The sequence below is a fragment of the Sciurus carolinensis genome, chromosome 3, assembly GCF_902686445.1.
Source record: "Sciurus carolinensis chromosome 3, mSciCar1.2, whole genome shotgun sequence".
Taxonomy (NCBI): Eukaryota; Metazoa; Chordata; class Mammalia; order Rodentia; family Sciuridae; genus Sciurus; species Sciurus carolinensis.
The window spans coordinates 61,134,306-61,147,294 of record NC_062215.1 but is presented as its reverse complement, the minus strand read 5'-3'; the positions used below and the strand labels follow the sequence as shown (position 1 = coordinate 61,147,294).

General features: G+C 45.6%; 1 protein-coding gene across 14 annotated transcripts in view; it reads left to right on the top strand.

Moving 5' to 3' along the window:
* Window positions 1-247: 247 nt before the first annotated feature.
* Window positions 248-12,989, top strand: part of Sgsm2 (small G protein signaling modulator 2) — a 39,137-nt gene continuing 26,395 nt past the window's right edge. For 3 of the 14 annotated variants that reach the window (XR_007107953.1, XR_007107952.1, XM_047547543.1), the window contains exons 1-2: window positions 248-916; window positions 5,077-5,152. Coding sequence is in view for 10 of the 14 variants with exons in the window: in XM_047547543.1 (XP_047403499.1) it covers window positions 530-916; window positions 5,077-5,152 (463 nt within the window). In the remaining 4 variants the exon portion in view is untranslated. Of the gene's footprint in view, window positions 917-5,076; window positions 5,153-12,989 lie in introns of those variants that run through there. The other 11 variants (XR_007107951.1, XM_047547542.1, XM_047547533.1 and 8 more) reach the window with 10 other exon arrangements.

The window sequence follows — 12,989 nt, the reverse complement described above, 5'->3', positions numbered from 1 at the left end:
TCTAAGCCGAATCAATCGCGTGACAGGCGCTTTTTTCACCCTCACCGACTCTTAAGTTCTCACCGGTCCCTGTTACTCCAGCCCGCGCCCCATCTCTCCACAGCTGCAAAAAGGACCAGACAGGACGTGGCAACCCCAAGGGTGGCGGAACTGGCAATGACACTTCTACCCTCGGGCTTCGATTCTCCATAACTGGAGACTGCATTCCCACCTCTAATCCCACAAGTTTTGCAGTTGAGAGCGACGGCTGACGGGGGTATTCCAAGAAGCAATGGGGCCAGGCGACAATCGGCTAGCTTCCCCCTAGCCAAAGGCAGATTTGAGCCGCAGGGGACCCAACGCCTGGGCCCTGGCCTCCCCGCTGACTGCCCTCCCGTCTGGATAGCGAGCGGGTAGAAGTCAGGGATCACCTCGCTGGGCTGAGGCCAGCCGTGGCGCAAGCGGCTTTCCTCTAAGTGGCGGGGTTCAGAGCTAGCCAGGCGCTCACAATGCGGGTTCGCGCCCTCGGGGCTGGAGCGGGCGTGTTGCCATGACAGCGGCCCCCGAGGCGCGCGCCTGGACCAGCCGCCCCCAGGTGCGCGCGCAGACTCCCCCCGCCCCGACTCCCCCGTTGCTGTGCGCACCCCCCTCCGGCAGTGGGAAGGGGCCGGGCCTGCTGCTTGACGTCGGTGCAGGGCTCGGAAGATGGCTGCGGAGCCGAGCAACGGGCAGTGGCTGCGGCGGCGGCAGCGGGCGGGGAGCGCTGCGGGAGGGGGCTCCGCCTTGCGCGTGGGGCGCTGAGTCGAGAGGCGCGGAGGCGGCGAGGGCGCGCTGGGGTCTTGGGGCTGTTCGGCGCCGCCTCCCTGCCACCCGCCTCACCATGGGCAGCGCGGAAGATGCAGTCAAAGAGAAACTGCTGTGGAACGTGAAAAAGGAGGTAAAGTCGGGACCAGGACCCCGGGGCTCGTGCCCCGCCCGCGCGGCCCAGAGGGCTGAAGGGTCCTTGGCAGCCCCGCGCCGGCGCCCGGGGAAGGGCTGGGGCCAGGCGGGGGCGGGGTCCCGGGCGGGCTGCGGCTCCTGCCCCTCTCACGGATGGGGCAGCGCCCCTCGACCTCAAGGGCCCCTGGCGCTCCAGGGCTTGTTTGCTTCAAGGTCCCGCATCTCCTGCCCGTGACGGCAGCAGCGCCAAGAGACCGAAGTCGGGGGAGGGGGGAGCTGCCCATTCAATGCCTGAGCAGCCTGGGGAGGGGGCGGGGCCCCGTGGGCCTCCTGCGGCGCCTAGCCGGGTAGAACTGCGGTGCTTAGCTCGGTGGTGATCTACGCCCCCATCCCCTGTCCCTCTGGCAACTGAGTCGTGGCTGTCGGAGGGTTTGCCGCACACCCCACAGTTTCTGCCTCCACGCCCACCTTCTTACCCAGAAACCAGGGTTTGTTTGTTTTTTGTTTTGAGAATGTTTTTTTAAAACTCAGATCCTTTCCCCCTTTTTTCATGTCAGAAAGAAAAGAGGCTTCTCTGCTAACCCCCTTTACCTTGACCCTGCTCAAAAGCCCATTTTAGTTTGGTTGGGTGAGGGGGTGCCCATATGAATGACTCACCAAGCGTATGAGAAAAGAGCTCAAGCCCGCAGAGTGGATGAAATGAATTGAAACGAATTAGGCCTTCTTCCTACACCTTCCTCTGTGGCAATGTCTGCCAGATGTGTGAACTCCATGAGGGCAGGGAACCCATCTGTTTTGTCCACTATGCTGTATCCAATGCCTGGCACACTGTAGACACTCAGTGATGGTAAATAGATCTTGACGACGTAGGTCTGGTGGGAAATTATGAAGTTTGAAATATTTCATAACTAGTCCTGTGTGACCTTGAACAAGTTACTTAACCTCTCTGATTCTTGATTTCTTTGTATTTTTAAAACAGGAATAATGCTACCTAACCTATCTCATATATAAAACTTAACTATGTTGGTTCCTTTACTCCCTAGAGTTTCAGGATTGGGGAAGACTCTAGGTTCTCATAAAATCCTGGAAAACTCTAGATGGTTCTGCATTAACTATGGACTGGCTACTATGACCCAACATTTTTTCCTTCCCTGTCCTTGTCTGAGATGTAATTGAAGCCATCACTTTCCCAGCTTGTGTGTCAAGCTTCACCGTACTTTTGCTATGAAGTGATCAAAGAAGGGTTTCTTCTTTCTTTTTTTTTTTAATTTGTTTATCCATGCATTATAATTATACATAACAGTGATATTCATTGTTACAAATTTATACATGCACACAATATAATAAAATAGGTGAATTTTGTTCCCCAGTACCTCCTCTGTCCTTCCCCTCCTTCTTCCCCTTGTTCCCTATCCTCTACTCTGCTGGTCTCCCTTCTGTTTTCATGAGATTCTCCCACAACACACACCCCACTTTTTTTTTTTTTCTCAGACTTCCATATATGAGAGAAGAGAGGGTTTCTTAAGCCCAGGGTACATCACATCATCATTTAAACCTCAACCCCTGTCCTTCCGGAGAAAAAAAGAAATCTCAGTAATTATCCTCAGAAAGAAAGTAGTCTAGAGATGGACTTTCAGAAAGAGTATAAACATAAGCAGATAAGTAGCTATCCCCATACTACAGAAAGATGTTGCTTAGATTATTAGTGTAATCCAAATTTGGTGGTTGGTTAAGGATAGTGAGAAAGATTTTGAGGAGATGATGATTTTTTCCAGTACTTAAAAGACTATATTATTCCAAGAATAATTCCTTTAAAAAGTGAGAAATGTGCAGAATATACTACAACTATGTATCTTCCTGTCAAAGGTTGACCTGCTCTGAACTTCATGTATTTTCCTTCCCCTTTTGGCACTTGGATTGCAGAAAAATGTATCCTTTCCTATTCTACAAGAAGACACAAGAGGGATAATTGTAGGCAAATGCTGAATTTTCATGGTGACCCCTGGTATAGTTCTAGAAGTATCTATAGGTCCTAACCCCAAAATATGCTCCACCAGCCTGCTTTAGGAGTCTAAAGATCTTTAGCTGTGACTTTATGCTCTGTTTAATGCAAACACCCTTTGGGAAGTAATCTAGGAAGCTTTTAACAGTTTAGAGTGCAGGCATCGATCTGATCTGATCCACGTTTACCTAACCACTAACCATGAGCAGTTCCAGCAGGGAGGAAGCTCCAGGTTCTTCCTTCCTTCCACTTTGCCAAACTTTGGACACACTACTACTCTCCAGAGAATAACAGTGCTAAAGGAGGGACTTGGGAGCCAGGGCAGCATCAGGATACTGCATGCCTGTCTAAACAGTGGCAAGGACCTACCCTGCCCAGGGCTTGCTTGCTTTATCTGTAAGATTTTACACTGGGCCTGAGGAAATCCACTTCTTGAATCTCTTGTGTTAATATGTGTCTCCTGGCAGATTCCCACAGGACATCAACAGTTCTTAACTTAAGAATTGAGGGGCTGGGGAGATAGCTCAGTCGGTAGAGTGCTTGCCTTGTAAGCACAAGGCCCTGGGTTCAATCCCCAGCACCCCAAAAAAAAAAAAAAAAGAATTGAGAGTAACTGGAACCTCACTCGCTACTGATGTGAGTGTAAATTAGCACAGCCACCTTGGAGAGCATTTTGGCAATGTCTAGTAAAGCAGAATATATGCATCATAAATTCCTTGCCGAGAAATTTTAAAAAGTCGGCACATACATTCACCAAAGACATGTCCAGAATGTTCATAGAAATACTATTCATAACAGCCCCAAGCTGGAAACTATCCAAATGTCAGTAGATTGTGGTATGTCTACACAATGGGAATGAACAATCTACAATTACATACCATGTGAAGAATCTCACAGTCACACAGGCAAGCAAGTGAAACTAGTCATGAAACGCAACATGCTAAGTTATCTCATTTATAAAAGGCATAAAAATGTGAAGAACTAATCTATGATGTTAGGAATCAGAATACCGGATGCCCTTAGGTGGGTGTGTCAGCCAGAGGGGAACATGACCGAGCAGGAGTGCTTTTGGGTGTTGGTCACATGTTCAGTTTGAAAATTCACCAAGCTGTAAAATTATCATATTTACTGAATGATAAAAATAAACAGTAGACAATCGTTTCTTTTTAAAAAACCTTTTGTTGTTGTTTGTGGTGGAAGGGATTAAACTCAGAGCCTTGTGCATGCTAGATCTTTGAGTACATCCCCAAACCCTTGAGCATTTTCTTAAAAACAAAAAAAATGTGACTGCCGAGCACGGTGATGCACACCTGTAATCCCAGTGGCTCAGGAGGCTGAGGCAGGAGGATCTCGAGTTCAAAGCCGCCCTCAGCAACAGCAAGGTGCTAAGCAACTCAGTAAGACCCTGTCTCTAAATAAAATACAAAATAGGGCTGGGGATGTGGCTCAGTGGTCAAATGCCCCTGAGTTCAATCCCCAGTACCCACTCCCCCCAAAAAAGTGATTGCTCACCTTATAAGGTTTTGGGAAGCTTTTACATCCAGGGAGGAATCCAAAAACATCAGGGTTATTGGATTTCTCTCTGGATATAAAAGATTGAAAGTTTGCAACCAGTGTTCCTGTGGCATAGATGGACTTAGTCCTAACCTTGGAGAAGGGGGAGAAAAGAAGGGGCAGATTGTCTGCAGCCTGAATGGAGACAGTCTGTTCCTAAAGGACAGTGTCTACCTAGAAGCCCTTCTCTGGCTGCGTGCAGATGAGCAAATAGCCTCCTATCTCTGTTCTCCAAGGCAGGCCACTTCCACCTGGATTAGAATCTCCAAGATGATTGGTTGGCACATTTTGACATCTCTTCCTGATTTCCTTGCCAAAAGACTTGGAACAAGCTGTGCTACAAAAAGTTTGTTTCCCCACCCCTCCCATTCCTGTCATTTCAGCAGTGTATAAAAACCTAGAACAAAAGGGCAGAGCCAAGCTATTTACCTGCTCAGAAGACTTTTTTGTTTCCACATTATTTTGGTGCTAGGAATTGGACACAGGCCCTTGCACCTGCAAAGCACACACTCTACCACTAAGTCCATCCCCAGCTCCATCAAGTCCTATGATCAGGAATAAATAAATAAGTAAAGGTAATAATGGTGTCAATTTGTCCACAGGTGAAGCAAATCATGGAGGAGGCTGTCACCAGGAAGTTTGTGCACGAGGATAGCAGCCATATCTTTGCTCTGTGTGGTGAGTAAGTGACTTAGGGATAATGGGAAGTAAGTAGTTTTAGAACTGAGGGCACTGTCCTGGTGCCAGGAAAAGATGAATTCTCAGGTTTACTGGTTTGCAAATCTGGCTGCATATCCAAATCAATCTGGAGCTTTTGAAATCTTCCTGGGCCCTTACCCAAACTTACTGAAACAATATCTTCAGACCCAAGAATCTGTATATTTTTAGTTCCCTTTGACAACAATTCTCAAATTTTAGTGTCAGTGTCATCTAAAGAGCTTGTTAAAGCACATTCCCTGCAGGCATGGTGACACACACCTGTAATCCCATCTACTCAGGAGGCTAAGGCAAATTTGAGGCCAGCCTCAGCAACTTAGTGAGACCCTGTTTCAAAATAAAAAGGACTGGAGATGTAGCTCAGTGGTAAATTATCCCTGTGTTCAAGCTCCTGTACAAAAGAAAAAAAAGAATCTTCTGATTTCCAACCCTGGAGTTTCTGATTCTAACAGGTCTGGAGTGGGCCTAAGAATCTGGATTTCTAACAAGCTCACAGATGAGACTGATGTTGCTGGTCCAGGGGTCATAATTTTGAGAACCACTGCCCTGGGTAATTCAAGTTTGGGAACTACAGCTCTGTTTTATCCTTTCTTTAATTTTGGGGAGGGTTGGTATTTTCTGAATGCTTTTTGTGCCATGTTTTCTTTCTAATTAATCCCACCTGGGTTGCTCCATCATCCTAAATCTCCATGCACTTGATTGGACGCAAAAGAACATGAGCCTTGAGTTGGTTAGGAGGGAAAGCCAAAGCTTTCCCACCATAGAAAAGGAAGTCTGTAATAGTCCTTCATAGCATGAAGTCTTTTGCCTTTATAGGTGAAAACTTATTTCTACACACAGCTTACTTGGATTTCCATAATTGATTGACTGATTGATTTTTTTTTTTTTTTTCGTATACTAGGGATTAGACCCAGGGCCTTGCACATGCTAGACAAACTACTGAGCTTCATGCCCTTTTTCTTTTTTATTTTTATTTATTTATTTATTTATTTATTTATTTATTTATTTATTTTTGGTACCAGAGATGGAACCCAAGGGCACTTAACCACTGAGCCACATCCCCAGCCCTTTTTTTTAATACTTTATTATAGAGAGTTACTGAGGCTGGGTTTGAACTCGAGATCCTTTTGTCTCAGCCTCCTGAGTCACTGGGATTACAGGCGTGTGCCACCTCGCCAGGCTTATTTTTTATTTTGAAACAGGCTGGCTTCAAAGTTATGATACTCCTGCCTTAGTCTCCCAAGTTGCTGTAACTAGAGGCATGCACCACTACACCCAGCACATTTCTAAGAATTTGACCTTCCCTTTTAAAATTTTTCATTCATTTCAGTGTTGGGAGATCAAACTCAGAGCCTAGCACATGCTGAGCATGCACTTAGAAGGAATGCTTTTTGACAGCAGCTCAGTAAGACAGAGTTGCTCTTCCTATGAATATAGCAGTAAATACTGAGAATTCCAAGTACTGTTTTCCATTGCAGGGAAATGACAGTGACAAGATGGACAAAGTTTCTGCCCCAAGGACTTAAATTCTGTTGAGGGAGGCAGGAAACAAATGCAGAAATACATATAATAATAGATAATGGTGAGGACTATACAGGAAAAACTGGGCACGGTGGTGCACGCCTATAATCCCAGTGATTCCCAGGACTGAGGCAGGAGGATCACAAATTCAAGACCAGCCTCAGCAACTTAGTGAGGCCCTTTCTCAAAATACAAAATGAAAAAGATGGGATGTTGGTCAGTGGTTAAGTGCCCCTGGGTTCAATTCCTGGTTCAGAAAAAAAAAGAACTGTAAGAGGAGAGGCTAGGTGACACCAGGTTTTGAATCCTGATGCTCTGCTTTCTTCTCCTTCTCTTCTTTTTTTTTTTTTTTTTTTTTTTGTTGTTGTTGTTGTTGTTGTTATTGTTGTTGTTTTGCGGTGCTGGGGATCAAACCCAGGGCCTTGTGCTTGCAAGGCAAGCACTTTACCGACTGAGCTATCTCCCCAGCCTTCTCTTCTTCTTTTTAATGTGTATATTATAAATTAATTAATTAAATAAATAAAGGTCCATTGACTTTTTTTTAGTTGTCGATGGACCTTTATTTTACTTATTTATATGTAGTGCTGAGAATCAAACCCAGTGCCTCATACATGCTAGACAAGCACTTTACCACTGAGCTACAACCCCAGACTCCTGCTTACTTCTTTTCTTTTTCTTTTTGGTACTGATGATTGAACCCAGGGACACTTTACCACTGAACTACATCCCCAGACCTATTAATTTATTTAGAGACGAGGTTTCAAATTTGCTATCCTCCTGCACCTGCCTCCCAAGTCACTAGAATTGCAGGCATTCACCAATGTGCTCAGCTTGGATGTGTTTCTTAATTTCTGTCACCCTCAGTTTGCTTCTTTAAAATTAGGGTGATGATCCCACATCAATAAATTTTTGTAGGGATGGAGCGGATGCCTGTGCACATTCTTAGTGTTATAAGAGCTCAGAAAATGCCTTTCTTTACTTCTCCTTCAGATATTGAAACTGTAGCTAAATTTTATAGGATTTGAGTCCCACCATCTCCTTTTCATAAGGTTCCCCAGTTCTTTGAGATGATAAACTGATTTCCAGGTTTACAAGGAGCAAACCAATTTTATATTTTCTTAGCAGAACCTGTGCTGGGATAAAAAGCTTGCCAGTCTTTTGAAGAGTATTAGAACTCTCTTCCTTTCTACTCATGCTGTGTTCCCTTGAGGTCAGCAGTATCTCATCAGCAGAATGGCTTTATAGGCAGCCCAGTTATGCATGACTTGGTGCTAGGCTTTGTCAGAGCAGACACACTAGATAAAACAATCAAGTAGTGCAAACAGCTTGTGCATGGGTGCTATGTGTGGATAGCTGTGGGAGAATGAGGAAAAAGATGTTGGAGGAAGACAAGCAGGAAAAAAGCTGTGGGTGTCCCACATTCAGGTGGTTTTGGTGAGAAACAACTGTCAGCTCTCCTCTGATGGGTCCAGGACCCATACCTGCCCCCAATCCAGGAAGCAGTGGCACTTTTGCTTTTGTCTCCTGCCTGAAAGTTAAGGACTCTTTACCAAAAATGGATGATCTTTTTTACTATCATCCAGTTTCAGTTGCTGCCATAGAACAAGGACCCCAACTCTCTAGGGTTCTAAACTCAGCAAGAGGAGCCCTGTTCTCCTGGTCTGCAGGAGGTGACTCAGGGCCATGAGCACCAACTTAAATACCTACAGAGTCAGACAAAAAATATCCACAACCACAAAACATGGTGGTACACATCTGTAATCCCAGCTACTGAGAAGACTGAGGCAGGAGGATTGCCAAGTTCAGGCCAGCATGGACAAGTTAGTAAGACTTTGTCTCAATGATTTTTTTTTTTAAAGGGCTGGGATGTAGCTCAAAGGTAGTGGGCTTCTGGGGTTCAATCCCCTGGACCTCAGGGGGAGGGAGAAAAAAACCCCTACACACACATGAAGCTGGCCAGATGTGAGACTGGGGATTGGGGTGACCTGATAGCACTTGTCCTATGTAGAAGGATAGCCACTTTTCAGTTTTTGTAAAACCTCTGTTTTTTGTTTTGTTTTTTTCCGGTGCTGGGGACCAAACCCAGGGCCTTGGGCTTGCAAGGCAAGCACTCTAACGACTGAGCTATCTCCCTAGTCCCTCTGTTTTGTTTTAAAACCAAAAAAAACCGGGCTGGGGAGATAGCTCAGTTGGTAGAGTGCTTGCCTTGCAAGCACTTCGCCCTGCGTTCGATCCCCAGCACCGCAAAAAAAAAAAAAAAAAAACCGGAAGTCTGAGATCTTGTATGAAATTTCCCACTTTATAAATGCTGACAACTAATCCCCGCCCCCCCCTTTTTTTTTCTAAATTGTGTGGGCCAAACAAAAGCCATCTGCAGGCTTTTGCCAGTTTGCTGCCCCTGCATTGGGCTCAGGACATAGTTACCAAGGAGCATGTGAGCAGAAGGGATTGCCAATAGTATCAAGCTACATCAAGCTGGAGCATTGAGAAAGGAATCCTTGTGCTTTGTCAAAATTGGTGTTCCAAATAACAACAATTGGTGTTCCAAACTTGGGCTCAAAATAAGATTGATTTAAAGCAGCGATTATCAACCTTTTTCCCTCCCTTTCTGCAAGCCATTTCCATGCATTACACACACAGTAGAATTATAACCAGGGGGAAGGGGAAGGAGGACTAGTTATGCATTGATTGAAAAAAATGCCATCCGTCTGCCTTTTTGGAGATTCTGTTATGCCAGTCTTCCTTGACTGGAAAAATGCTCAGATGTGCATGTTTAATCTGAAGGTGATCCAGACTTTTTTTTTCTTTTTACTGAGTCTTGCTATAGTCCTAACCACAAGCAGAATTCAGCTTTGTTCTAAAAGGAATAGGATTACAAAGAATGTGCTGAGAGTGAAGGCTTCAGAGACTGTTCTAACTGTGGAATGACCACATTCCATGTCTGGGGCTACTGGGTTCCTGGGTCCTCAACTCCATGCTGGCCCTCTGTTTTTGGCAGAGGAAGACTAAGGGGTCACTGAGGAGATCCAGGCCCAGGCAAGCTGAGCATCCTCGAGCTTCCTTAGAATACAGACTCTTGACTGTGTGGTGGCACATGCCTGTAATCCCAGTGGCTTGGGAGGCTGAGGCAGAAGGATCACAAGTTCAAAGCCAACCTCAGCAATTTAGCAAGACCCTAAGCAACTTAAAATATAAAAAGGGCTGGAGATGTGGCTCAGTGTTTAAGCCCCCATGGGTTCAATCCCCAGTAAAAAAAAAAAAAAAAAAGAAAAAGAAAAATAAAGACTTGGCCCAGGAAAGTTGTGGCCAGATTCCAGTACCCATTACTCAGGGAGAGGGATGGGACTTCCAGAACTGGCAAGAAAGGTGCATTTGTTTTGCTGTGGTGTTCATAAACCTGTCTGTCCAGAAACCAGTCAGGCCCTGCAAATAGAAACCTTCCTGGCAAATCTAGCTGCTATGGGAGGGGTCTCCTCATGATGTCCTCCCTACAGCAAGGCTGCAGTGTTGCTGAGCTTGGCAACCTCCAAACTCCCAGGTTGGAAAATGAGTACCTGTGGAACTGCTCCTTGAGCTGGCGGAAGGCAGGCTTGGAAAATGGACTCAAAACTACCATTGTGGGAAAGGAATCTTTGATACCCACCTTTTACTTTTTTTTTTTTTGTGGTACTGGGGATTAAACCCAGGGGTGCTAAACCACTGAGCCACATCCCCAGCCCTTTTTTTTTTTTTTTTTTTTCCTTGCGGTGCTGGGGATTTGAACCCAGGGCCTTGGGCTTGCAAGGCAAGTACTCTACCAACTGAGCTATATCCCCAGCCCGCTCATCCCCAGCCCTTTTGACTGAGTTGGTAAATTGCAGAGACTGACTTTGAACTCACAATCCTCCTGCCTCAGCCTCCCGAGCCACTAGGAGGCACGTACAGGTGTGTGCCACCACAACTGGCTCCCCCTTTTATCTGAAAATGTTATGTATGTCAGGTGTCAGGTTTGTACTTGACTCTATAATATGATGAACCCAGTGCATGCTAAGCACCAGCTCTACCCCTGAGCTGTATTTACCCCCACTCTGATCTTTGAATTTTTAAAAAAATATTTTCATTAGTTATAGATGGGCACTATACCTTTATTTTATTTATTTTTTTATGTGGTGCTGAGAATCAAACCCAGTGCCTCACATATGCTAGGCAAGTGCTCTACCACTGAGCCACAACTCCATCCCTAAATTTTTAAATTTTAAAGTGAAGACTTACTGTTGTGGCCTGAGGGTGGAACTTAGTGGTAGAGTATTCGCTTAGCATGCACAAGACCCTGGATTTGATCCCCACTGCCACAAAAAAAAAAGACTTACTATTTGAATCAAATTAATGCTTCATGTCTTCCCTGTGGCTTCATGAACCCCTCTCCTACTCCTGTAGGCTGGTGTCTCCTGCCCTCCCCTCCCTTGGAGAAGGTGCATTTGACTTATACCTATGGGAAGAGTACTGAAAGTCAGAGTTAAATAGCAAATAATCCTAAGGTTTGCCTTTGAACCCTGCATCTGAAATAGTAATGCATGTGCTTAAAGAGGCACCGTTTTTCCCTTGCCAACAAGAGATCCGAAGCAATTCAAGTAATTTAAGCATGAATCCATGAGCCTCGGAGAAGTCTCTGGGCCTGCTCTCCCTTCTGGCTCAGATCTGCCTCCACAGTATCTCTAGTTACTTTATTCTGATTGAGCTCTGATTCATATCTTAGACTTTGGTGCTTAGATAGAGGCTCCTGGTCTGGCAGAGCAAGTTCTCAGGCTCTGTCATTGGGAGGAGGGCCCAGGCCAGATGGGCCAGCCCTGCCTCCTGCTTCCCTGCCCTGCTTCCCACAGATGGGTCAACCCGAGGGTTGTTTCAGACTGAGGATGAGCTGTAATGGCAGATGGGGGTGGAGTCTGTGAATAATATGGGCTTTAATTTTTTTTTTTTTAACTTTTTTAGTTGTAGGTGGACACAATACCTCTATTTTATTATTTTTATGTGGTGCTGAGGATCGAACCCAGGGCCTCACACATGCTAGGCGAGCACTCTACCACTGAGCCACAACCCCAGCCCTAACACGGACTTTATTAACCACCTTCCTATTGCTAAGCAGCTTCATTAGCCTGGAAGGTCTGCCCTGCAGTGAGCCCCTTCAGGGAAGGCAAGGAGATGCTAATGAGCTGGGAGAGAAGCAAGTGCTAAGGGATACTTGCATTCCACCTGGGATATTGTAGCCAGAAATGTTTCAGCACATTCTGAGATTCAGACTCCAAGGCAGTTTTCAGCCTGTTTCTTTTCAGTTAAAGGGCTTCCTTCTTCACACCTGCATGGAATGAACAGCTCATCCCCAGGCCATCTGACTTTTGCTTTCCTTCCAGAAATGATCAAGTAGGAAAGAAGTCCCTCTGGAGGAACTGGTTCTCCTCATCCCATGCTGAGGCATGGCTGAGTTCATGTGGTGGGGGTCTATAGCTGGGCCTTTGGAGTCAGACTGGCCTGAGTTCACATCCTTACTGTGTCTCTGAGTGTGTAACCATAGCCAGTTACCTATCTGTAAGGCTATACCCATAAAGTAGATATGAGGATCAGAAGAGCCATACAGGGTTGGGGACATAGCTCAGTAGTAGACTAGCACTCGCCTATCATGCATGAGTCTCTGGGTTTAATCCCCAGTTCCACAAAAAAAGAAGGGATGGGGGAAGGGGAAGGACACAGATGAAGTATATAGCATGGAGCTGGGTATATAGGAGTGCTCAATAACTTTCTACTTTTTTTTTTTTGGTACTAGGCATTGAACCCCAGGGCACGAAACCACTGAGCTACATCCCCAGCCCTTTTATTTATTCATTTATTTATTTTTTTTTTTTAGTTGTTGATGGACCTTTATTTTATTTATTTCTATGCAGTGCCGAGAATCATACTCAGTGCCTCACACATGCTAGGCAAATCCTCTACCACTGAGCTACAACCCCAGCCCTTTATTTTTTATTTTGAGACAGGGTCTCACTAAGTTTATTTGGGCCTCACTAATTTGCTTAGACTGGTCTAGAACTTTTGATCCTCCTACCTCAGCCTCCTAAGTCAGTGGGACAGGTGTGCACCAAAGCACCTGGCATCTACTTTGTTCTTAAAAGTGACCTTACAACCTTCTCATAAAACCTCCTTGAAGCTTCCCCAAGATTCCATCTAGGAATTCAGGTTTCTGGAGTCTGGAAAACCTGGACAATCAGGGCAACTTGAACTCCAAGAACTGAGGAAATTTGGTCAT